The sequence below is a fragment of the Mytilus galloprovincialis genome, chromosome 8 (assembly GCF_965363235.1).
Source record: "Mytilus galloprovincialis chromosome 8, xbMytGall1.hap1.1, whole genome shotgun sequence".
Lineage (NCBI taxonomy): Eukaryota > Metazoa > Mollusca > Bivalvia > Mytilida > Mytilidae > Mytilus > Mytilus galloprovincialis.
Genome location: NC_134845.1, coordinates 75,189,987 through 75,217,715, shown reverse-complemented (window position 1 = coordinate 75,217,715; position 27,729 = coordinate 75,189,987). Strand labels below are relative to the sequence as shown.

The 27,729-nt window shown below is 34.9% G+C and overlaps 1 protein-coding gene across 1 annotated transcript in view; it reads right to left on the bottom strand.

Annotated features, from left to right (window-relative positions):
* Positions 1 to 990: 990 nt before the first annotated feature.
* LOC143043775 (uncharacterized) overlaps positions 991 to 27,729 on the bottom strand; it is a 30,971-nt gene continuing 4,232 nt past the window's right edge. Inside the window, exons 6-16 of the mRNA XM_076215953.1 lie at positions 27,448 to 27,589; positions 26,530 to 26,593; positions 26,084 to 26,179; positions 19,044 to 19,102; positions 16,198 to 16,279; positions 13,072 to 13,250; positions 12,372 to 12,484; positions 5,718 to 5,846; positions 5,344 to 5,485; positions 3,597 to 3,660; positions 991 to 1,172 (exon numbers count right to left, since the gene is read on the bottom strand). Coding sequence (XP_076072068.1) covers positions 1,075 to 1,172; positions 3,597 to 3,660; positions 5,344 to 5,485; positions 5,718 to 5,846; positions 12,372 to 12,484; positions 13,072 to 13,250; positions 16,198 to 16,279; positions 19,044 to 19,102; positions 26,084 to 26,179; positions 26,530 to 26,593; positions 27,448 to 27,589 — 1,168 coding nt within the window. The 3' untranslated portion in view covers positions 991 to 1,074. The remainder of the gene's footprint in view (positions 1,173 to 3,596; positions 3,661 to 5,343; positions 5,486 to 5,717; positions 5,847 to 12,371; positions 12,485 to 13,071; positions 13,251 to 16,197; positions 16,280 to 19,043; positions 19,103 to 26,083; positions 26,180 to 26,529; positions 26,594 to 27,447; positions 27,590 to 27,729) is intronic.

The window sequence follows — 27,729 nt, the reverse complement described above, 5'->3', positions numbered from 1 at the left end:
TGACTACTGGGCTGGTGGTAAAACAAGACATTATCCTGTCTTCGTTAAAAAAATAGTTGCATGATATTAGTCTTCTGGGACAGAATGTATTAAACTTTGTTTTGGTTCTGAATTGCTTTTATATTATAGATCTTTTAGGATATCTCTGTTGTTTTATTGCACAAGTGGGTATAAGTTCCAGACATTATTTCAACATATAATAGATATCTTAAAACCGTTTCAACGTCTTATCCAAACTGGTAATTATATTTTTTATGTAATTGGACGTTCAATTCAAATGTAAGAAATAACCGATTATATTTTGATTAATTGACAATGTTACTGAACCACAAAAATGAGGTCATATACAAAGAACACATTACAGGGGGTACACTGAAGAAGAGGTGACATATTAAACCTTAGGAAAAAATGGCTTATATCAATAATCGATAAACTGTTGGCGCCGCCAGAAAGCATTTCCATGTCCCTCTTTCTGTAACTTTTGTCACTTGCCTGTTTTACCCAACATATGTTGTGCCTAGACGATTGCAAGTCAGGTTATCTGGACCAAGTGTTGTTACATGTTGCTTGTCTTTGTTAATACATTCATTTTTGAGATTTGAGGTAAAAAGTAAAATGACAAAATACCGAAATTCAAAGGAAAATTCAAAAGTCAATTATCAAATCGTAAAGTCAAAAGCTTAATCACATCAAACGAATAGAAAACAATTATCTTGTTTCTGACTTCGGACAGGGATTTCTATTTGTAGAAAACAGTAGATTAAACTTGGATTTATAGATTAAACTTTTACTTGTATAAAAGTTGCATTGAATAAGTTGTTGTTTTGGTCTGTTGTACTGTCCAATAATTTCAATATTCCTTTTATTCTTTTTCAAGTATATTTTTTCATTGACATAGATTTTCAATGACTCCCTTTATCAAAATCTCTTAAAAATTCATCATTAAGAAATGGAATTTCAGAGGTTAAAAAAAATACTAAGACAAAGAGGTATGATGTATGATCAATATTTCTAAATAATAAATTTATATCAAAAAAGGCTCAGTAAACTAGCCCATCAAAGTTTATTAGACAGTCATCCCCAGTTTTGAATGGTTCTGTCAGACACGAAGTTTCCTTTTGGGCTAGTTGTTCCAGGTGGAAGCATTGCTAAATACACTGGTGTATCTGCTCCTGAAAAAAACAAAGTAGAAGCATATAGATACAATAAGTTTAAATTGATGAGATGAACTTATAGGGGGAGGGTTGAGAACTTATAGGGGAAGGTATAGGGGAAGGGTTGAGATCTCATAAACATGTTTAACCCCGCCGCAATTTTGCGCCTGTCCCAAGTCAGGAGCCTCTGGTCTTTGTTAGTCTTGTATGATTTTTATTTTTAGTTTCTTGTGTATAATTCGGAGTTTAGTATGGCGTCCATTATCACTGTACTAGTATACATATTTTTTAGGGGCCATCTGAAGGACACTTACGGGCTACGGGTGCGGGAATTCTTGCTACATTGACGTCCCATTGGTGGTCTTCGGCTGTTGTCTGCTCTATGGTCGGGTTGTTGTCGCTTTAACACATTCCCCATTTCCTTTCTTAATTTTATTATGTATTTTGAATTTGCATATTAATCATAACTATTTCAATCTGCTTTCCATTCTCCTGTCCTAAGGTCACAATTTTTCTTTAATATATTTAATTTTAGGTATTGTGTGGTTTGTTCAACAAAGAAAGTATCCTCAGCACTACAAAAGTGGCAATCAAATTTTAATAACTTATAAAAAAGAGAACATTCAATCGTCAAATGCAATATTATTAAATTTTGAACATGAAAACCTGATCAAATTCTGTTTTAATTTCAAAATCATACTAAACTTAAATATATAAATATATGCATGATGTGTTTGAAAATCTTTTTAATTATAATATTTGCAAGTATGTTTTCTGTTAATTGTTCTATAGAAAATAGGTCTTACAAATAACAAGACATTTGTTGAAGCTGTAAAAGTAAAGCAGAAAACTATATGCTTGTGTGTGGTTTTTTAGATATCAGCATTTGGGAATTGAACATGTTGAACAAGCAACAGGAGCAAATCTTGATTTTTCTTCTATTTTGTAGAGATATTTTCTATATATTTCCTTTAAAGTGACATGGTTGTAACCCGACTTTGCAGAGATTAATGGGGTACTAAATGAAATTGTGTAAAGAAACAAGTTACATTAAGCAACCAAAATTAAATGTCTGTGAGCTTGTTTGTGTGATATAAGCATTTAAAACGATTAAAAATATTAAAAATATATATAACAAGTTAAATAAAATATATAATGAGAAGAAAAGAGGGGACTGTTGAGCAAGTTTTGTAGTGGTATATAAATAGTAACAGCCAGGTAATAAAAATAATGAAAACAAGATGACTACTATAACCAGAAAACACCATTATACAAGAATGTCAGTGGAAACTTTTGACCCAAATTAATCTAGTTACAGTCTAACCTGCTTATATGATCACGATTTGTAGGAAAATCTGGTCAAGTCAACCCCTAATTGTCCTGATGTTGTAATTCCCAATGCTCTATGAACCTCAATTCGTATATGGTCAGTTATATAAGGTCCAGAGAAATCCCTTTATGAACATGTTTGAATGCAGAAGAAGTCTTTTATCTCAATAATGTGTGTCATTGGTGATTTCATATATACCTATATGCTGCTTTTTTCAAATTTGGTTGCCAATAAAATGATAAAGTTGTTAATTCCAGAACTTCAATTTTGGTTTAGTTTAGTATGTAACATGTACATCCATAATGTAAGACACACTTCTTGTGTTTCAGAAACTTTGATACGGATTATAGAAAATGAAATAGGAAAGAAACTGATTTATAAACAAATGTAAAATAGATTTGATATTTTAAAACTCTTTAGTTTTGAATTGTGTGCCTTATCATAGATATTGATGATGATTATGTTGTTGTTGTTGATGATGAAGATTATGTTCGATGTCCATTGGGGAGTATTACATTTCAGGAAGAGAACTTGTTATTGTGAACTGAATAAAAACCCTTCTTTACCCTAAACTGATAGTCTGAGAAGCCTAAGGTAACAATCCCAATAAAGATATTTCAACATACTTGGACACATTTTCCTATCAGTTGAGCAGTCTGTGTTCTTACTGTTGATAGCTGCTTGCTTAGCCAAGAACGGGCATTCCTTTACTAAGACTTAATTAAGACTTATCACTAGGTTTGAACCTATACATGTATAAGCAACACCACACATGTGGAGCAGGATATGCTTACCCTTCTGAAGTATCTGAGATCCAGTTTTTATGGGGTTCATGTTGATCAGTATTCAGTTTTCTTATTGTGTTTTGTGTTCTGTTGTTTGTCTTTTTCTTTCTTTCCCATGTTGTTGTCAGTTTTCTATGTTGTGTTTTGTGTACTGTTGTTTGTCTTTTTGGGTTTTTTTGCCATGTTGTTGACAGTTTTTTTTTTACTTATGAGTTTGAATGTCCCTTTGATATCTTTCGCCTCTTTTCTTTGATGAACATAACTTTAACTGAGTATTTTTTTGCCTGATTAATTTTTTAGGCTGAAAAATAAAGAAATAAAAATTACCTTGTTCTATTGTTTTAGTTCCTTTATGAGAACTCATATCAGTATCAACATATCCTGGGCAACACTGAAAATATGAAAAATAAATTGTATATCTATAGCTAGTAATAATAGTAATAAGTGATTGTTGTTTGTTGCTATGTACCATATTTGCTTTTCTTTCATTTTCCTTGAATTTGTTAATTTTCCCCTTTGAAATGTTTTACATTTGTCATTTCATGGCCTTTTATAGCTGATTTTGCAGTATGGACTTTGCTCATTGTTGAAGGCCATACTGTGACCTATAGTTGTTAATTTCTGTGTCATTTGGTCTCTTATGAAGAGTTGTCTCTTTGGCAACCATACTACATCTTCTTTTTATATTAGTAGCTGGTCCACTGAGTCTCTCCTGTTGTCCTTCTATAATACCTTAACCAGCACCAGATATAATAGGTGATAATATATATTAAACTAATCGTCTTTGATTTTTAACCTACATCATTCCTATATTTTTGTCATAAACTATTTTATAAATTAATGACTATTAACTGAACAGTTCTGAAATATAACATAGAAAGCTTTAAACTGTCATTTTGCTAGTTTTATCCAAAATTTTTCTACTTTTAGCAAGGGCAACCATCATGACCATTTGGTTGATCAGTGGGAAATTTGGGACTAAAGGAGTAGCTTCGATAAGGTCCTAAAATAGCCCTGTTTTTTTAGCTAAAATTCAAATTAGTAATTTATTGACCAATAGATCACAATGACAGATTGCTAATACAGTGACTAAATAGGAAATAAGCCTTTTGATAAATATGTACATGCCTGCGTTATATTAATGACGTCACAAATAGTACTCATTTTGATTTTCCACAAGAAATTCAATAAAAATGGGCAAATTTCCATTGATTCTTGGACAGGAATTATAGAGCGCATTCGTCGACAAAAAAGATCTTTTGAAATAATGTGTCAAGACATTTTGCATGGCTAACTTGAATATTTAGTTTGTCGATGCCTGCACGCTGTGTTTCCTGTTCCTCAATTGTGTTGAAAACTGCCTGATTTTGTAAAATTTTGCTAAAATCTCGTTATTTGACCTACCCGGTATTTGCGATGTAAAATTCAACGCTTTAGAATAGACCTTTGACCCAACAAGTATATTTAACTTTCTCACATGTCTTTTAGTCAACTTGAAAGATTTTTCATCTTGTAACATTGAACTTTATAATCGGGGCAAATATGGCCCTTACCAAAGTTACTCCTTTGCATTAAAACCATCAGGATGATGGTTATTAATTATGGTGTTATTTTTCTATGTTTTGTCTTGTTTACTACAATGTACTATTTGTCTGTTTGTCTTTTTTTTTTGCCATGGCATTGTCAGTTTATTTTCAATCTATGAGTTTGAATGCCCCTCTGTTTTTTACCCCTCTTGAACTAAGAGTGTCCTAGAAGAAGTGTCTTAAAAAAGGTTAAAAAAAATTGATGACATACTGTGGATTCATTATTATTTGTTGGATACCAATTTTCTGGTGTACAGGTCAACCACGAATTCAAGTGTTCAACAAATAACATATTATCAATAGGCTTTCTTATATACAGCGTTTGGTACAACCTCTAAATCAAATATCCACGAAAATGCCAGTTTTCAGCAATCCACGAAAATTGGTACCCACGAAAATAAATGAATCCACAGTAGACCGAAAGTGAAGGAAATAACTCCAACCTGACATAGGCTTTGGGACCAGGTGAGCTAAAATTATTTACTTACTGCATTCACAACAATATCCTCTCTAGGGTCAGAGTTCAATTCTCTCTGCTGTATGAAGCTCATCACGGTTACACCAACCTTTGACATTCCATAGGCTGATGAAGCAAATCCTTGTTTTTGGTGGCTGTCAGTCTGAGAAGCACTGAAATAGCGTTTTACAAATAAATAACAAAATACAATATCATTTGTTAATTTGGTTTGTACAAATGAAGTATTTATATTCTAAAAAAAAAAAGATAGAATACACAGTACTTAAATTCATATTTGAATTTTACGTAAAGATTTTTTATTATATGTTGAATTCTGAATTAATTGATACCTTTTCTAAACTATGCAGCCTAAATTCCAAATGTACCCCTACTTCATGTACTTACTCAATGAATTGCTGAATAAGAGCTTTTAGCTGGTCCATAGTTATTTTTGGGTCTTTAAACTTTGCTTTGATTTCATCGCTACATTTTGCTATAGACATCTGTGATACCATACTAGATACATTGGACACTCTGTAAATAAATCAATAAATTGTGATATCATTATAGATACATTGGACACTCTGTAAATAAATCAATAAATTGTGATATCATTATAGATACATTGGACACTCTGTAAATAAATCAATAAATTGTGATATCATTATAGATACATTGGACACTCTGTAAATAAATCAATAAATTGTGATATCATAATAGATACATTGGACACTCTGTAAATAAATCAATAAATTGTGATATCATTATAGATACATTGGACACTCTGTAAATAAATCAATAAATTGTGATATCATTATAGATACATTGGACACTCTGTAAATAAATCAATAAATTGTGATATCATAATAGATACATTGGACACTCTGTAAATAAATCAATAAATTGTGATATCATTATAGATACATTGGACACTCTGTAAATAAATCAATAAATTGTGATATCATTATAGATACATTGGACACTCTGTAAATAAATCAATAAATTGTGATATCATTATAGATACATTGGACACTCTGTAAATAAATCAATAAATTGTGATATCATAATAGATACATTGGACACTCTGTAAATAAATCAATAAATTGTGATATCATTATAGATACATTGGACACTCTGTAAATAAATCAATAAATTGTGATATCATTATAGATACATTGGACACTCTGTAAATAAATCAATAAATTGTGATATCATTATAGATACATTGGACACTCTGTAAATAAATCAATAAATTGTGATATCATTATAGATACATTGGACACTCTGTAAATAAATCAATAAATTGTGATATCATTATAGATACATTGGACACTCTGTAAATAAATCAATAAATTGTGATATCATTATAGATACATTGGACACTCTGTAAATAAATCAATAAATTGAAGAATATATGTTTTTTTATTGTATTTTCACGCTTCCTGTGACCTATAGATAAACTAAACTGACGTTGAGTGGTTGTCATTTGTTGGCGTGGTTTGTTGCTTCTCAATTTTTATATATATATATTAAACCGTTAGTTTCCTGTTTGAATTCATTTACACCAGTATTTTTAGGGCCCTTTATAGCTTGCTGTTCAGGGTGAGCCAAGGCTCCGTGCTATTGGCTATACTTTGACCTATAATGGTTTACTTTTACAAACTGTGATTTGGATGTTAAGTTGTCTCATTAGTATTCATATCACAACTTCTTATATCTAAGAAAGGATTTGTTTTTCTGTGAAATTCAAATACTGTAAACAAACTTAATTTCATGTGCGATTTATTTTCGCAACTTTTGGGAGTACATGTATTATAATAATGCCAAATATAAATCATCGCTAATATGGAAAACTTTAATCTTTCCTTATCTAACTTCATCAAGCAAATTTAAAAGTCTGAAATCAAACTACCCCTGAAAAAAAGAGAACAGATAAAAAAATAAACAGTTATCTATATATGAATATAGCTATTAAACATTTACAATCTAAGATATGTTTGGACAATATGAATCCTCCTATGAAAAAACTATAATCATAGAAAAGTAGGTCATCCAAAAAAACTATGGTTATTTCCATTGTTATATACATTATGTCTTAAATACTAGTATATTCAAAATCAGTTACATAATAAAAAGGCAGGACAGAGATTATAACTTTAAAAAATTAGGACAAAATTTTACATCTGAGCACCATTCAGAGTACCAAAGAAGTTTGTAGCACATTACACTGAATGACTTAACTAGCATTTGGCCTCAGTAAAGGGAAAAGTGTGTTACACCCATCCAGAGTATCATAGAAGTTTGAAGCACAGGACACTGGATGTCTTACCTAGCACGAGGACTCAGTAGAGGGAAAAGTGTGTTACACACATTCAAAGTACCGAAGAAGTTTATAGCACATGACACTGGATGCCTTACCTAGCACGAGGCCTCAGTAGAGGGAAAAGTGTGTTACATACATTCAGTGTACCATGGAAATTTGTAGCACATGACACTCAATGACTTACCTAGCTTGTTGCCTCAGTAGAGGGAAAAGTGTGTTACACACATTCAGAGTACCAAAAAAGTTTGTAGCACATGACACTGGATGCCTTACCTAGCACAAGGCCTCAGTAGAGGGAAAAGTGTGTTACATACATTCAGGGTACCATAGAAATTTGTAGCACATGACACTCAATGAATCACCTAGCATGAGGCCTCAGTAGAGGGAAAAGTGTGTTAATACACACATTCAGAGTACCAAAGAAGTTTGTAGCACATGACACTCAATGACTTACCTACCACGAGGCCTCAGTAGAGAGAAAAGAGTGTTACACACATTCAGAGTACCAAAGAAGTTTGTAGCACATGACACTCAATGACTTACCTAGCACGAGGCCTCAGTAGAGGGAAAAGTGTGTTACACACATTCAGTGTACCATAGAAGTTTGTAGCACATGACACAGGATGACTTACCTAGCACGAGGCCTCAGTAGAGGGAAAAGTGTGTTACACACATTCAGTGTACCATAGAAGTTTGTAGCACATGACACTCAATGACTTACCTAGCACGAGGCCACAGTAGAGGGAAAAGTGTGTTACACACATTCAGTGTACCATAGAAGTTTGTAGCACATGACACTGGATGACTTACCTAGCATGAGGCCTAAGTAGGGGGGAAAAGTGTGTTACACACATTCAGAGTACCAAAGAAGTCTGTAGCACATTACACAGGATGACTTATCTAGCATGAGGCCTCAGTAGAGGGAAAAGTGTGTTACACACATTCAGAGTATCATAGAAGTTTGTAGCACATGACACTCAATGACTTACCTAGCACGAGGCCTCGGTAGAGGGAAAAGTGTGTTACACACATTCAGTGTACCATAGAAGTTTGTAGCACATGACACTCAATGACTTACCTAGCACGAGGCCTCAGTAGAGGGAAAAGTGTGTTACATACATTCAGTGTACCATAGAAGTTTGTAGCACATTACACAGGATGACTTGCCTAGCATGAGGCCTCAGTAGAGGGAAAAGTGTGTTACACACATTCAAATTATCATAGAAGTTTGTAGCACATGACACTCAATGACTTACCTAGCATGTGGCCTCAGTAGAGGGAAGTGTGTTACACACATTCAGAGTACCAAAGAAGTTTGTAGCACATTACACAGGATGACTTACCTAGCATGAGGCCTCAGTAGAGGGAAAAGTGTTACACACATTCAGTGTACCATAGAAGTTTGTACTCAGCACATGACACTCAATGACTTACCTAGCATGAGGCCTCAGTAGAGGGAAAAGTGTGTTACACACATTCAAATTATCATAGAAGTTTGTAGCACATGACACTCAATGACTTACCTAGCATGTGGCCTCAGTAGAGGGAAGTGTGTTACACACATTCAGAGTACCAAAGAAGTTTGTAGCACATTACACAGGATGACTTACCTAGCATGAGGCCTCGGTAGAGGGAAAAATGTTACACACATTCAGTGTACCATAGAAGTTTGTAGCACATGACACTCAATGACTTACCTAGCACGAGGCCACAGTAGAGGGAAAAGTGTGTTACACACATTCAGTGTACCATAGAAGTTTGTAGCACATGACACTGGATGACTTACCTAGCATGAGGCCTAAGTAGGGGGGAAAAGTGTGTTACACACATTCAGAGTACCAAAGAAGTCTGTAGCACATTACACAGGATGACTTATCTAGCATGAGGCCTCAGTAGAGGGAAAAGTGTGTTACACACATTCAGAGTATCATAGAAGTTTGTAGCACATGACACTCAATGACTTACCTAGCACGAGGCCTCGGTAGAGGGAAAAGTGTGTTACACACATTCAGTGTACCATAGAAGTTTGTAGCACATGACACTCAATGACTTACCTAGCACGAGGCCTCAGTAGAGGGAAAAGTGTGTTACATACATTCAGTGTACCATAGAAGTTTGTAGCACATTACACAGGATGACTTGCCTAGCATGAGGCCTCAGTAGAGGGAAAAGTGTGTTACACACATTCAAATTATCATAGAAGTTTGTAGCACATGACACTCAATGACTTACCTAGCATGTGGCCTCAGTAGAGGGAAGTGTGTTACACACATTCAGAGTACCAAAGAAGTTTGTAGCACATTACACAGGATGACTTACCTAGCATGAGGCCTCAGTAGAGGGAAAAGTGTTACACACATTCAGTGTACCATAGAAGTTTGTACTCAGCACATGACACTCAATGACTTACCTAGCATGAGGCCTCAGTAGAGGGAAAAGTGTGTTACACACATTCAAATTATCATAGAAGTTTGTAGCACATGACACTCAATGACTTACCTAGCATGTGACCTCAGTAGAGGGAAGTGTGTTACACACATTCAGAGTACCAAAGAAGTTTGTAGCACATTACACAGGATGACTTACCTAGCATGAGGCCTCGGTAGAGGGAAAAATGTTACACACATTCAGTGTACCATAGAAGTTTGTACTAAGCACATGACACTCAATGACTTACCTAGCACGAGGCCTCAGTAGCGGGAAAAGTGTGTTACACACATTCCGTGTACCATAGAAGTTTGTAGCACATGACACTCAATGACTTACCTAGCATGTGGTCTCAGTAGAGGGAAAAGTGTGTTACACACATTCAGTGTACCATAGAAGTTTGTACTAAGCACATGACACTCAATGACTTACCTAGCACGAGGCCTCAGTAGAGGGAAAAGTGTGTTACACACATTCAGTGTACCATAGAAGTTTGTAGCACATGACACTCAATGACTTACCTAGCATGTGGTCTCAGTAGAGGGAAAAGTGTGTTACACACATTCAGTGTACCAAAGAAGTTTGTAGCACATGACACTGGATGCCTTACCTAGCACAAGGCCTCAGTAGAGGGAAAAGTGTGTTACATACATTCAGGGTACCATAGAAATTTGTAGCACATGACACTCAATGAATCACCTAGCATGAGGCCTCAGTAGAGGGAAAAGTGTGTTAATACACACATTCAGAGTACCAAAGAAGTTTGTAGCACATGACACTCAATGACTTACCTACCACGAGGCCTCAGTAGAGGGAAAAGAGTGTTACACACATTCAGAGTACCAAAGAAGTTTGTAGCACATGACACTCAATGACTTACCTAGCACGAGGCCTCAGTAGAGGGAAAAGTGTGTTACACACATTCAGTGTACCATAGAAGTTTGTAGCACATGACACAGGATGACTTACCTAGCACGAGGCCTCAGTAGAGGGAAAAGTGTGTTACACACATTCAGTGTACCATAGAAGTTTGTAGCACATGACACTCAATGACTTACCTAGCACGAGGCCACAGTAGAGGGAAAAGTGTGTTACACACATTCAGTGTACCATAGAAGTTTGTAGCACATGACACTGGATGACTTACCTAGCATGAGGCCTAAGTAGGGGGGAAAAGTGTGTTACACACATTCAGAGTACCAAAGAAGTCTGTAGCACATTACACAGGATGACTTATCTAGCATGATGCCTCAGTAGAGGGAAAAGTGTGTTACACACATTCAGAGTATCATAGAAGTTTGTAGCACATGACACTCAATGACTTACCTAGCACGAGGCCTCGGTAGAGGGAAAAGTGTGTTACACACATTCAGTGTACCATAGAAGTTTGTAGCACATGACACTCAATGACTTACCTAGCACGAGGCCTCAGTAGAGGGAAAAGTGTGTTACATACATTCAGTGTACCATAGAAGTTTGTAGCACATTACACAGGATGACTTGCCTAGCATGAGGCCTCAGTAGAGGGAAAAGTGTGTTACACACATTCAAATTATCATAGAAGTTTGTAGCACATGACACTCAATGACTTACCTAGCATGTGGTCTCAGTAGAGGGAAGTGTGTTACACACATTCAGAGTAACAAAGAAGTTTGTAGCACATTACACAGGATGACTTACCTAGCATGAGGCCTCAGTAGAGGGAAAAGTGTTACACACATTCAGTGTACCATAGAAGTTTGTACTCAGCACATGACACTCAATGACTTACCTAGCATGAGGCCTCAGTAGAGGGAAAAGTGTGTTACACACATTCAAATTATCATAGAAGTTTGTAGCACATGACACTCAATGACTTACCTAGCATGTGGCCTCAGTAGAGGGAAGTGTGTTACACACATTCAGAGTACCAAAGAAGTTTGTAGCACATTACACAGGATGACTTACCTAGCATGAGGCCTCAGTAGAGGGAAAAGTGTTACACACATTCAGTGTACCATAGAAGTTTGTACTAAGCACATGACACTCAATGACTTACCTAGCACGAGGCCTCAGTAGAGGGAAAAGTGTGTTACACACATTCCGTGTACCATAGAAGTTTGTAGCACATGACACTCAATGACTTACCTAGCATGTGGTCTCAGTAGAGGGAAAAGTGTGTTACACACATTCAGTGTACCATAGAAGTTTGTACTAAGCACATGACACTCAATGACTTACCTAGCACGAGGCCTCAGTAGAGGGAAAAGTGTGTTACACACATTCAGTGTACCATAGAAGTTTGTAGCACATGACACTCAATGACTTACCTAGCATGTGGTCTCAGTAGAGGGAAAAGTGTGTTACACACATTCAGTGTACCAAAGAAGTTTGTAGCACATGACACTGTTGCTTGTTCACTGAATGGTGCTGTTGACGCTGCCTGCAATATAAAATGATAATATTGGGGCTACAGGGGGTATTATTTGAATATAATTGAATAATTTTGCACATGAGGGCTTATAATGATTTTGCCCATGATACTGAAGCAGATTATGCTTTTGAGGGCTGATACAGATATATGCATATCAGGTTGTAAAGAGATTTTGCACATCATTGAGAGCTGATACAAAATTTGCATGTGAGCCATACAGAATTTGTACATGAGGGCATTTACTAATTTTGCATGTGAGGGCTGATGCAGATATTGATTTTACAGCTGATGTGGATTTGCATGTGAAGGCTGATACAAATTTTGCATGTGATAGCATAAATAGATTTTGCATGTGAGGGCCTTTACCATTGTTTACAGATTTAGCATTTATGGGTTGATACAGATTTTGCATGTGAGAGCTAATTAAGATTTTAAATGGGACAGCTAAATTAAGCACTTCAATTTGCATTAGAAACCTGTATCAGCATTCCAATAGCAGCCTTCTAGTCTCGTATTTGCTTTTTCGTTTATATCATATCAGCAAGGCAAAATAAATCATTGATCTACTAGTAAAAAAATTTCTACCATTGTTTTACCTTGAATGCAATACCAGCATTGTTTACAAGAACATCAATTCCACCATATTGTTCTTTAACAAAGTCCCTTAGCTTGTTAATGGAAGTTTGATCATCAAGGTCCATTTGATGATATTTAGGTGACATCCCTTGCTTCTGCAGCTCTGCAACAGCAGCCTTACATCTCTCCTCACTTCGTCCTATAATTATTTGTTTAAAATCTAATGAATAATGAATAAAAGCACAGAGTTCCCATGTCCTCTGCATTGCAGGTTTTGTATATCCAAGGTATAAAAGGCAATAACTTAAAAACAAAATTTAGGTTTTTAAAACTTTTTATTAATATCTTAGACAAGAGTGCACACGCTGAAATGCCTCGCCTATTTTACTAATCATTGATATAATGTTGAGAGTTCTAAATATAAACTTTTGCTACAACTATCACATAAACTTAACATAATCAAAGAAAATGAGGTCAAAGGTCAGATAAACAAAACCAGAAATACATATACACCTACAATCATTTCATACACCAAATATGCTTTAAATTTACATGTAGTTGACCTATTGCATCTAAGAAACAACTTAACCAGGAAAACTTAAAATTGATCAATGAACCATAACTAGAGGCTCTAAAGAGCCTGTGTCGCTCACCTTGGTCTATGTGAATATTAAACAAAGGAAGCAGATGGATTCCTGACAAAATTGTGTTTTGGTGATGGTGATGTGTTTGTACGTCTTACTTTACTGAACATTCTTGCTGCTTACAGTTATCTCTATCTATAATGAACTTGACCCAGTAGTTTCAGTGGAAAATGTTAGTAAAAATTTACAAATTTTATGAAAATTGTTAAAAATTGACTATAAAGGACAATAACTCCTTAGGGGGTCAATTGACCATTTCAGTCATGTTGACTTATTTGTAAATCTTACTTTGCTGTACATTATTGCTGTTTAAAGTTTATCTCTATCTATAACTAGAGGCTCTAAAGAGCCTGTGTCGCTCACCTTGGTGTTTGTCCATATTAAACAAGGGACACAGATGGATTCATGACAAAATTGTGTTTTGGTGTCAGATGGTGATGTTGTTGAAGTTCTTACTTTACTGAACGTTCTTGCTACTTACAAATATCTCTATCTACAATGAACTTGGCCCATTTGTAACAGAGGAAAATATTTTGTAAATTGACTATAAAGGGCAATAACTCCTTAAGGAGTCAACTGACAATTTTGGTAGTGTTGACCTATTTGTAGATCTCACTTTGCTGAACTTTATTGATGTTTACAGTTTATCTCTATCTATAATAATATTCAAGATAATAAGCAAAAACTGCAAAATTTACTTAAAATTACTAATTCAGGGGCAGCAACCAAACAATAGGTTGTCCGATTTGTCTGAAAATTTCAGGGCAGATAGATCTTGACCTAATAGATTATTTTACCCTTTTGTCAGATTTGCTCTAAATGCTTTGGTTTTAGAGTTATAAGCCAAATCTACATTTTACCCCTCTGTTCTATTTTTAGCCATGGTGGCCATCTTGGTTGGTTGGCAGGGTCACGCCACACATTTTTCAAACTAGATACCCCAATGATGATTGAGGCCAAGTTTGGATTTATTTGGCCCAGTAGTTTCAGAGGAGAAGATTTTTGTAAAAGATTACTAAGATTTACGAAAAATGGTTAAAAATTTACTATAAAGGGCAATGACTTCTAAAGGGGTCAACTGACCATTTTGGTCACGTTGACTTATTTGTAAATCTTACTTTGCTGAACATCATTGCTGTTTACAGTTTATCTCTATCTATAATAATATTCAAGATAATAAGCAAAAAGGCAAAATTTCCTTAAAATTACTAATTCAGGGGCAGCAACCAAACAACGGGTTGTCCAATCATCTGAAAATTTCAGGGCAGATAGATCTTCACCTGTTAAACAATTCTACCCCATGTCAGATTTGCTCTAAATGCTTTGGTTTTTTAGTTATAAGCCAAAAACTGCATTTTACCCCTATGTTCTATTTTTAGCCATGGCGGCTATCTTGGTTGGTTGGCAGGGTCACGCCACACATTTTGTAAACTAGATACCCCAATGATGATTGTGGACAAGTTTGGATTAATTTGGCCCAGTAGTTTTAGAGGAGAAGATTTTTGTAAAAGATTACTAAGATTTACGAAAAATGGTTAAAAATTGACTATAAAGGGCAATAACTCCTAAGGGGGTCAACTGACCATTTCGGTCATGTTGACTTATTTGTAAATCTTACTTTGCTGAACATTATTGCTGTTTACAGTTTATCTCTATCTATAATAATATTCAAGATAATAACCAAAAACAGTAAAATTTCCTTAATATTACCAATTTAGGGGCAGCAACCCAACGGGTTGTCTGATTCATCTGAAAATTTCAGGGCAGATAGATCTTTACCTGATTAACAATTTTACCCTCGTGTCAGATTTGCTCTAAATGCTTTGGTTTTTGAGTTATAAGCCAAAAACTGCATTTTACCCCTATGTTCTATTTTTAGAAAATGGGGACAAATCTCTTATTTGGCATTAAAATTAAAAAGAGTTATAAGGAACATGTGCACTAAGTTTCTAGTAGATTGAACTTCAACTTCATCAAAGACTAACTCGACCAAAAACTTTACCCTGAAGCGGGACAGACGAACGGACAAATGAACAGACGGACGAACAGACAGAGGGATGGATAAACGCACGCACAGACCAGAAACGTAATGCCCATAAATGGGGCATAAAAACACAAACTTAACACTAGGCAATGAATCATTAGAATGAGGTCAAGGTCATATTAAACATGCCTGCCTCACAGACATGTACATCATAAAATATTTTCTTACAATAAACATAGATGATCTATTTCATACAGTATAAGCATGATAAGAAAAACAAACAAAGCACAAAAACTTTAACCACAGTACCATAAACATGATGAAAATGAGGTCAAAGTCAGATGACACCTGCCAGTGGGATATGTACACCTCACAATCATTCCATACACCAATTATAGTAGACCTTTTGCATACAGTATTTTCAGGAGTTGAACAACATTGTGTAAATCATTTATTCATTACTTATAATTTATTCATTATTTATAATTTATTCATTTATTCATGCTCAGCTTTCTTACCTGTTAGGAGAACATCACCATCAAACTGTTTACATAGTGCCTGAACTACAGCATAACCTATCCCTTTGTTGGCTCCAGTCACCTGTATAAATGATATAAATATTGGTTTAATTAATTTACGATTTAGTTGTCAGTTCATCTAGATTGGAGATGTATAGACATTTGTAGCATAACTTTTAATTAAAATTGAACAAACTATATACATGTAGGTGCATGTTCCCAATGAAAAACTGTACTAAATCTGAAAGATTATATATTGTGTTGGTTTATCAATGTTTATTTGTTCTGACAGAAGTTCAGAGGCGGATTTAGAGAGAGCGCCAAGGGAATCACTACAGAATGACCATAGCATGCCTCTTAGGCAGTCAGTTGGTCCCCACTTGTGAAAATTTCTGGATCCGCAACTGAAGTTCACCTGGAAACTTTAAACAATGTTGGAACAAATATTCTACATCCTTTATTCTGTAAGAAACAAATCTGTCATATTTGTTCTAATGGAAATAAGATTACAGAATATTTCTTCAGTTGGAACTTATATTAGGAAGGAAATTCTATTTCGTTACAGGTTATGAGTTATGTCCCCTACCATATATGCATATATACAAAATAAGAAGTGAATAAATCTATGAAAGAACAGGTAGGTAATTGATATCAGGGGATAAGACAAATTACAATTTGTACAAAGTCAAAATACAAATTATAATTTGTACAATTTTTGTGTACAAATTACAATTTGTACAATTTTTGTGTACAAATTATAATTTGTACAAAATGATAACTTGTACACAACATATATACATGTATCATGTATATATTTCTTTTTCAGGTAATTTTTCTCTTCTTTTTTTTATAATTTTTGCCCATCACTCTTTATCCTTTTAATCTTTTTGCCAATTATTCTCTTTTCTTTATATTTTAGTACCTCATTAGTTTCTATTCTTTTTATTTACGTCCATTTTGTCTTTATTCTATAAATCCCAATCAATGCCCTCATTACCACAGGCACTTCATGTCTCAGAATTTGATTTTATGTACCTTAATATAACAACTTATATTATTGTACATATAAAAAAAAATCTGAAACAAGTGGCTCATTACCTTTGAGGTCAAATCAAATATCTTTATTCCTGATCAAAGGCTGGCCCATATGGGCATAAACAGCATATAAATCAACACAAATAACAAAGATCATACAATATCCACACAAACAACACATGCAATTTAACATACATACTGATTGTTACTAATTAAATTTGATTTAAAACAAATATTGAAACATGATTATAATTTATAAAAAAAAATATGTATATATGTACATGATAGGAGAGAGGAACAAAGAGGAATAACTCTATTAATTTTTTAACTTAAATTGTCTCTTTTTTCCTGTCTTTTGGATCATGAAAATGTTTGGAGGCTGTGAAACTCTTTAGGCAGGAAATGTTGATAAGATTGGTGAAAGTCCATTAAGAAATGAGAAAGTTAAAAGAGCAATATATAAAGATTGCCTGACCATTTGTTCTTTAAAGTCAAGTGGCAAATATTTCATGATTCAATTTGGTCAGGACTCCTGAGGGGTAAAATTGAGAAAGCATGAAAAACTGGCCTCACAGATTTGTTTTATCAAAATGTACATGTATAGCACTGAATGTACAGCATCTTTGTCAGTTTGTAAATAAGACTTATATATAATTGACAACAGCTGGTAAAATTGCTTCAAATGAACATCATCACGGGTATGCATGGTTAACACATGGTTAAGAGGAAAAATGAACCAAGCAGACTGATTTTTCTATGGTAATTTGAGGAACAACATTCTTTTTTGAATATCAATCATTATATCCATCTTAATTTTTCAAGTAAAATTTTGACTATTTAAATTTAGCATTATGATTTAATTATGTTCATTATTTCAATTCAGCCTTAAGTTAGATACACTGGTATTGGAAAAATAGTGTATAACGGCGAGCGTGAATACCGTCCGGTCAACTTTATTTGCTCAAAAATGTTTTTTTCACTTATTTTGTTTGATTTTCATAAAATATATTTTAATATCTTTAAGGTCTACAAATATTAAACAAATCTACCGAATAACAAAAAAGTTATGAGTATGTATTTGTCGTCCGGTCAACCGTCCTGTCTCTTCTTCTTCTTTATGTTAATCCTCCAACGTTGGAGCACACACAGCTAGCTGTGTTCCCTTAACGGATTAGTTTTAAAAAATGTCAACATATTCACAAGTTATTCCAAATTGTAATGAAATCACTATCTGGGCAATACACCTTATCGCTATTTGTTCGCCATTACTGGATATCACACAGCTTCCCGTACATTTTTGACATCACAAAACAAAATATCTGATGCCACAATGGAAAAGTGATTGTTGTATGCGTCAATAGTTCAAGCGGCCAGGTCAGCCGGGATTAGCCATAAGGTGTATCGTCCTGTATGTATGTATGTTCTGTATCTCCCTCCTTTAGTAGGAGCACCACCATGGGTTATGGTGTAAAAAGGAAGACATTTAACACACTGTATCGATACAGATTTAATGTGAGCATTTGCCTATCCAGTTTCCCAGCCTGGCCGTGACGGGTCTTACAAACAGAAAGTTAACCTTCCCCAAAACAATAATGTAATAAAGCATATGAACACACCCACTCACCTGACTCGCTCATCCTCAAAAATATAAAAATGCATAATATAAAAAAAACATTATGTACATGATGTATACAAAATATAATGTTTTGTAGTGTCATTAGTGCTTCCCCTATCTGCTACAGCAGAGAAATATAATACATTTGTATTATATGTCTCTGGCTATAGCAATCTCAGTTATCATGCAGACTTACAATTGCAACTCTTTTTGCCATTTTGAACAAGCTGGAATTGTGTTTCTGTTTGTCAAGGCGTCAAGGAACCGGTTCGTGTTCTAGAATTTAAACTCAAAAGATAAATTACGAATCAAATCGGATTGTGAAAGACAACATTACGGTAAAGTTGACAAAATGGCGATAACCTTTTGTTAGGGAGAATCTCAGGGTGTACAACAACCACATGTAATAACGATAACTTTGTCGTTTTTATAAAAGCAAATTTAAAAAACAAATATCCATTTTTTTCCCTCGCATGTCCAGTCTATATGTTTTACAGTAGTAAAGATTTAACATTTGCATCAATATTAATTTGTTCTGGGAACTGTATATCTAACTTGTTTGCAGTTCACTTTAATATCCGCATACTGAAAGTCCTAAAGGGAAAATCATATTTTTGCAGTATACCTGGGATATGATGGATAGTAAACCGCACATTGCTATCATAAATTAAAAATAATAAATGATGCAAATATTTAAAACCGTTTAATAAATGAATGTAATATAAATAGACTGGTTGATTATATTGGAATATATATGATTATTATTATCGATGTTTTAAAAAAAATGCACTTTTAAACCAAACAATTTCAACTTATGAAAAGTGAGAGGTTTAGCGCTATAAAACCAGGTTTTATCAGGATGCGGATTTAGAGGGGGACAGGGGAAAATTTGGTTGATTATATATAGGGAATCACTTAAAAGCATGACCGGAGATGGCCCCCTCTTAGGCAGTCAGTGGGCCCCAGCTTATGAAAATTTCTGGATCTGCCATTGCAATCCACCATTTTCTACATTTCAAAATGCCTCAGTGTACCAAGTTAGGAATATGACAGTTGTTGTTCATTCGTTTGATGTGTTTTATCATTTGATTTTGCCATTTAATTAGGGATTTTCCGTTTTGATTTTTCCTCGGTGTTCAGTGTACTTGTAATTTTACTTCTTTTTTAAAAATCCGTATACTGAAATAATTTAAGAAATTTTCTAGTTTCAGCGATTTTTGTGCACAAACCCATATTTGGACACCGTAAGATTATTATAAATGATTAGGAACATTGAAAAAAAATTGGTAAAGACGGTAAATTTCTATATCACATCATTGTACAAACACATGCAAAAAGTTCTAAACAAGTCAAGTTATAATACTTTTAGTATATAAGTCAAAATAATAAGTGTATAGACATTTGACCCGGATCATTATAAAGGTGGACCTCATTTTCGTAACTCTAACTAAAGCCCTGGTCACAACGAAGCCACAACACATCTATGCAGCGCCCCGACAAAAAATTTGGTCAAATCGCGGGTCATCTGTGATCGTCGTACGACAAAGTCCCACGATATTTTGAGCATCGTGGCGCTGTCTTGTGTCGTGGGACGAAAATTGGACATTCACCTTTTTTGCACTACGATTTTTTGCACTGTCATTGTCTTGTAGCTGTCGTGAGAGTGTCTTACCACAATCGTGCGACTATTGTGCGATAAACACATTGTCGTTGGTACCAACATTAACAATTTTAAGAAAAACAATCGTACGACTGTCCCAATACATTCGTGATACAGTCGCACGATTGTCTCACGAATACCAAATTTCGTACGATGCTCGCACAACATTGATTGTCTGTCGTACGACAGTGGTACGTTCGTCGTGCAACATATTTTCGTTTTATTTAGATGAATATAATTCGGCGGGAATGAATGTTTGGAAAACATACCGTCTGCCATTTAAAGAGGATGGCTATTCCACGAGAACGATTACGTTTGACCCTGCTCGGAGGCATCCTGATTTAAATTTGCTTAACAATTATAATATAAACTAATACGAAAAACATTGTTTACTTGGACCGAACTTATAATGACACTTAACTACAAATGGCTTGCAATAAATTGGGCCTTCCATATATACAAGTAGTCCCGGAGTCAAACGCGCGAGTGACCGGCCACGACTGTTGTGCAACAGTGGCACGATAGTGAAACGACATTGACACGCGCATCCCATGACATGAAAACATGAAAAATAGCCCCAAACAACTCATGATGGTCGTCCGACTATCAAACGACCGACTTGCGACAAACCCGCGACAGTACAATTATAAAAATAAATTCTGTCGTGTACCCATCGTAGAACCATCGTGGACATGTCGTAGCTGATGTGACCACTCGAAATATTTTTTTGACATTTTGCACGACAGTGCCACGACAACTATTTTATAGATCTTCCACGACAAAAAATCGTACGCTCTGTTGTGACCGGGGCTTAATAGACAATAAAATTGAGAATGGAAATGGGGCACATATCAAAGAGACAACAACCCGCACAAAGAGCAGACAACAGACGAAGGCCACCAATGGGTCTTCAACGCAGCAAGAAAATCCCGCACCCAGAGATCGAGGTGGCCCTCAGCTGATCTGTAAATAAAATTGTGTACCAAAGTATTTTAAAGCCCTCAACATTAGAAAAAATATCTGTATTGGAATCATAAATAGTTTCAAGTTAAGAGTTTGACTCAAGCTGGTTGAAATAAGGATATAATAGATTTTAATTGCATTCACTAGGGAATTCTAATATTACCATTTTTTGGCAACGAAGGAAAAGGTAATCCTCATCCTCTTAATCTTTCCCACTTTTACACACACGTTAATTGTTCTCTTGGAATGTTTTTGTATCGACCTATTAAAATTTCCAAGTAATGGTCACGTATACGGAATTTTGTTAAAAGTTTACCACTGTTATCAAGTTTCTTTTAGATTGTGCAAGAAGGGATTTTGTTAAAAGTTGACTACTAATATTTTGTTTTTAGATAGTGCAATAAGGAATTTTGTTAAAATAGAGTTGAAGACTACTATTTTCTTTTTAGATCTACAAGTAGTCTCCAATCTAATTATACCCCCGCTTTAAAAAAGGGGGGGTATACTGTTTTACCTCTGTCTGTCAGTCCGTCCGTCCATCAGTCCATCAGTCCGTCCGTCCATCAGTCCGTCCGTCAGTCAGTCCGTCCCATGAAACTTTCGTCACATTTTTCTCATGAACTACACATCCACCCTTTCTGTAATTTGGTATCAACATTTATATATGTCAGCCATACCGTGTGATGCGTTTTCAGATTCATCACTTGACAACTTCCTGTTTACTTGTTACTTGACAACTTCCTGTTTACCGAACACTTGTCTGATTTTACACATGATAGCCAAGTTGAAAATTTTCGTCACATTTTTCTCAGGAACTACAATACAAGGATTTCTGAAATTTGGTTTCAGGATTTATATAAGTCAGCTATACCGTGTGATGCGTTTTCAGATTCATCACTCGACAACTTCCTGTTTACCGAACACTTGTCTGATTTTACACATGATAGCCAAGTTGAAAATTTTCGTCACATTTTTCTCAGGAACTACAATACAAGGATTTCTGAAATTTGGTTTCAGGATTTATATAAGTCAGCTATACCGTGTGATGCGTTTTCAGATTCATCACTCGACAACTTCCTGTTTACCGAACACTTGTCTGATTTTACACATGATAGCCAAGTTGAAAATTTTCGTCACATTTTTCTCAGGAACTACAATACAAGGATTTCTGAAATTTGGTTTCAGGATTTATATAAGTCAGCTATACCGTGTGATGCGTTTTCAGATTCATCACTCGACAACTTCCTGTTTACCGAACACTTGTCTGATTTTACACATGATAGCCAAGTTGAAAATTTTCGTCACATTTTTCTCAGGAACTACAATACAAGGATTTCTGAAATTTGGTTTCAGGATTTATATAAGTCAGCTATACCGTGTGATGCGTTTTCAGATTCATCACTCGACAACTTCCTGTTTACCGAACACTTGCATATTTTTACACTATTAATATTATCCACTTGCGGCGGGGGTATCATCAGTGAGCAGTAGCTCGCAGTTTCACTTGTTCATTTTTTACTTACCTACTTTGTCAAGCCTCTTCAGTGTGCATACTTACACACGAGACTATCATTAAAATCCTTTATTGTTGCCACTTGTGCCTTTTTTCATGGTTGTCTTTACGTAAAAGATTGCAAACCCATTTCCATCGACTTTCGTTAGTTTCTGCATTTACTACCGTTTATTAATAAAGTTTACAATAAAAGTGTCTTAATTGCTGATGATTTTTGATCCAGACGAACCTCCAATACCCTGTTCCTTATAACACTACTGATTGACATTTTTATTGTAAACTTTTATTTTCGTGAACCTGCATATTAATTTTACCTCCGATATTGTTTGTATTCGCCAGAAAACTGTATTTGCTTTGCTATTCCTTGCCATTATTTATTTGCCATGCTTGTACCGCCAAGATAAGTAAAATCTTCAACTTCTACAATAATTTCTCTTTTAAGTGTTATGTGAGGTTTCGTAGATTTGTCACTTATGCTAATTACCTTTGTCTTTCTTGTATTAATCTTAAGCTAGTCCTACAGAGTAAACAGTCGCATGCAGTCTTGCTGTTTTGTTCTGCATTTTTATTCGGCTTGATGATTATTAGCACATGTCATAAACAAACTCGCGATCGAGAGCTTCTAAAATTGTGTTCATTGACCATCGTATATAATATTAGTTTTTCTGTTTAAATTCTAAGTTTATATAGTTTCATAGAAATCGACACAGTTGAAACGCAGACCGCGAAACTAATCCAAAAAGGAATGTTTACGCAAAAAGGAATATTCGCAATACTGGTTTTTCAGCACGAAAGCGGGATAACAGGATATTTCTTCCAAGTACATTACAGCAAAAATGTATTCGTATAACTGTTACTAGTAAAAAAAGTTGTTTGATTGCAAGATAAAAAGACACAAATAGATATAAGAAGATGTGGTATGTGTGCCAATGAGACACTGACTCTCCATCCAAGTCACAATTTATAAAAGTAAAACACTATAGGTCAAGGTACGGTCTTCAACACAGAGCCTAGGCTCACACCAAACAGCAAGCTATAAAGAGCTCCAAAAATTACTAGTGTTAAACAATTCAAACGGGAAAACCAACGGTCTTATCTATATAAAAATATGTGCATGTTTGAAAATGTTATGTGCTTCAAATAATCAAATATAACTCGATGTGCCTTATTTATTTTCCACTTGTTTGTCTCCCATGCATGTCTACTCTTACGGGTCTTTTAGTCAAGCCTTTTCATACTGATTATTAAAGTTTGTTCGTATGTTTTACTGCTTCACAACTATCACCGCTAAAAGAGAGGATGGAAAACATGTTTAAGTCCGCCACATTCCTTATGTGTCTGTCCAAAGTCGGGATTTTGTATGTAAGGGGTTCGTTATTATCGGGACCTTTTTCCACTATACACTGCTATTTTTGCTCATTGTTGAAGGACCCTGGTTGATATTTATCTAATTAATAGATAATCCTACCACATCTCCTTATTTCTATAAGAAAACATTAATAAATAACAACTTTTGCCGTGAGAAGATAATTGACAGTCAGTCTTTGTCGTTAGTTTGATATTTGTCGGTTATAACGAAATATTATACTTTGGTATATACATGTACTACTACATGAAGGATTGTTTTTAATTATATTACAATAAGCCGTACTCACAACCAATAAATATGTTTAATTTTATTACTGGTGACTGGTGTCTTTTCAAAGGAAACTTCTATATATAAGGGGGCAAAAGGGGGTCCGTTAACATGTTAACATCACCTCGATTTTGGCAAAAACAGTTAACAACAAATACAAAAATACCGATAACAGTTTACACAGTGGGTTGTAAACAGTTAAAAGTTTAAATTTATTTCAGATAACAGTTAAAAACACCATGAAAAAGGCCAAAACAGGTTAACATAAAAAGGTATTGCCCCCCCCCCTTCCTTTCATATATATCTGCCCTGCTCATCCCAAAAGCAAGTCTTTGGTCACATTGCTGGGAAGAGGAAATCTAATGACTCATCTATTAGGTGTATGCATGTTTATATACAATAACATGTTTGCTCATGATTGAAGAGAACCTTACTTCTCGAAAGTAATAATAACCTTGAAGATATTGAACGAAAGTAGTAATAACCTTGCAGATATCGAACGACATCAATATCCCCCAAAAAACTGAAGATGACATCCATACACGGGAATTCTCGCTACATTGAAGACTCATTGGTGGCCTTTAGCTGTTGTCTGCATCGATGGTCGGGTTGTTGTCGCTTTGACACATTCCCCATTTCCTTTCTCAATTTTATGTAACACTGAAGTCGATTAAATACGGAGGTTGACTGACAAGACCTTTTGTGGATGTAACGGCCAAACCCCAAAAAATTGTTAGCCATGCAGGGATGTATAAAATCACTTGGGCAAAAAATATTTTTGATATCTTGTAATACAGCAAAGTCATATTTGCCAATTCTGTAAATTTGTCCCGCAAAGTGTTAAATACTTGGTTTACAACCAAAAGTAACATAAGGGATAGGCAAAATACATCTATGGTCACTTTGCCTGAGGGAGTTGACGCCTTTGTTCTTCATAATATCCAAATTAATTTATCAACGATACGTTACATGTATCGATTGTAACAGTTCTGAAACGTTGACATTACTCTTAGATACTAGCATTCCACTAGCAGTATTATTAATACAGTGATTGAACATGAAAATAATGGTATGCCCACTATTTACGGTAGGGCGCTTGAATTCCTCAATAAAACTTGCCCACTCCCACACTAGGTTGGTGCATGTAAGAACATTGATCTGAGCTATCATAAATTGTGAAAACTCAGGACTCCTATAATTCAAGGAACAAAAGCTATATGGTGTTTCGTCTTATAATAAAACAGTATTGAAAGGGATGGAAAATAAATTTAATTGTAAGATAAAAACAATATAAAAATTGCGATTTTGCAAGTATATAATAGTCAAATATAAATATAAAGATCACAATAATCTTTCGAAATTGAGGCTGCCATATTTCACAAAATCATACGAATATCTTCCCACTGCGGCTACTATAAACTAGCCTTGCTCGTGAATACATGCACTATGGACAATTAGATCTTCATCCCCACTTTTTAATGGTTCTATCAGACACGAAGTCCCCTTTGGGGCTAGTTGTTCCAGGTGGAAGCATCGCTACATACACGGGTGTATCTGCTCCTGTAAAAACAAAGTTAGAAACAGATTTATAAGACTATATATATTGAATTTGCATAGTCAGCATAATTGTTATTTGTATTTTAACACTTTTTTAAATGTTATAAAATATATGGTAGTCCAATGACATGAATATACAGATGACAAGGCTCCGTGTTGATGACTAAACCTTGACCTGCAATGTATAATTTAATAAAAGAGGAAAGAAAGATACCAGAGGGACAGGACATCATACTCATAAATCGAAAATAAACTGACAACGCCATGGCTAAAAATGAAAAAGACAAACAGACAAACATTAGTACATATGACACAACTGTTGAAAGACAAATAGATACTAGTAGTATGATTACCTTGTTCCACTGTTTTAGTTCCTTTGTTTGAAGTCATATCAGTATCAACATATCCAGGGTCACACTGAAAATAGGAAAAATATCAAATATAAAAATACAATTTATACAGTTATGTTTTACATACACTATATATATATATTTTTTCGTTGATGTTTATAATCGTGTATTATTGTTGGGTTGTTTAGAAAGGTGTGATGGATCTATCGGTTTCTAGACAATAATCATCGAATTGCCCGAGCCAAAGCGATTCCTTTAAAACATAAACGAATCATAAGTCTAACTATGTAGTTTTATATCACTCATGTGCATGTGATCTGTAACTTATTATTTAACAATCATGTTGCGTAGGCTATGTCTACAAGAATAGAAAAACTCTAACTTTTCAAAAAATCACATGAAAATTATCAGGTGAAAAGTTGGTGAATCAGAAACAGGACCAACAATGATGTGTCCCCAGTAGACGGATGCCCTACTCGCATTTTTGTTTTCTATGTTCAGTGGACCGTGTAAATGGGATAAAAACTCTTATTTGGCATTAACATTTGAAAGATCATATTTGATGTGTTTTGTTATTTAATTTTGCATGTGTGATTATGGACTTTCCGAATTGATTTTCCTCTAAGTTCAGTATTTTTGTGATTTTACTTTTTATCATAGGGAACGTGTACTAGTATACAATGTTTCAAGTTTATTGAACTTAAACTTCGTCAAAATCTACATTGACAAAAATATTACTCTGAAGCGGGACAGACAGACAGAGAGACAGACAGACAGACAGACAGACAGACAGACAGACAGACAGACAGACAGACAGACAGACAGACGGACGGACGGACGCACAGACCAGAAAACAAAATACCAATAAATGGGACATAAAAATATAAGAACAGCTAGTTTAGTTAAATAGCATTTACTTACTGCATTCACAACAATATCTTCTCTAGGGTCAGAGTTCAATTCTCTCTGCTGTATGAAGCTCATCACAGTAACACCAACTTTTGACATTCCATACGACCAGTCAGCAAATCCTTGTTTTTGGTGACTCCCAGTTTGTGCAGCACTGAAATAGGGTTTTACTGATTACATAAACAATAAGTGCAACTGTTTTCGTTATAATTTTTTGCTCTATTATAGCTAAATGCTAGGAAATTTCTAAATTTTCTGATGAATTCCACCTTCCACCTTAGGCATATCAAGCTA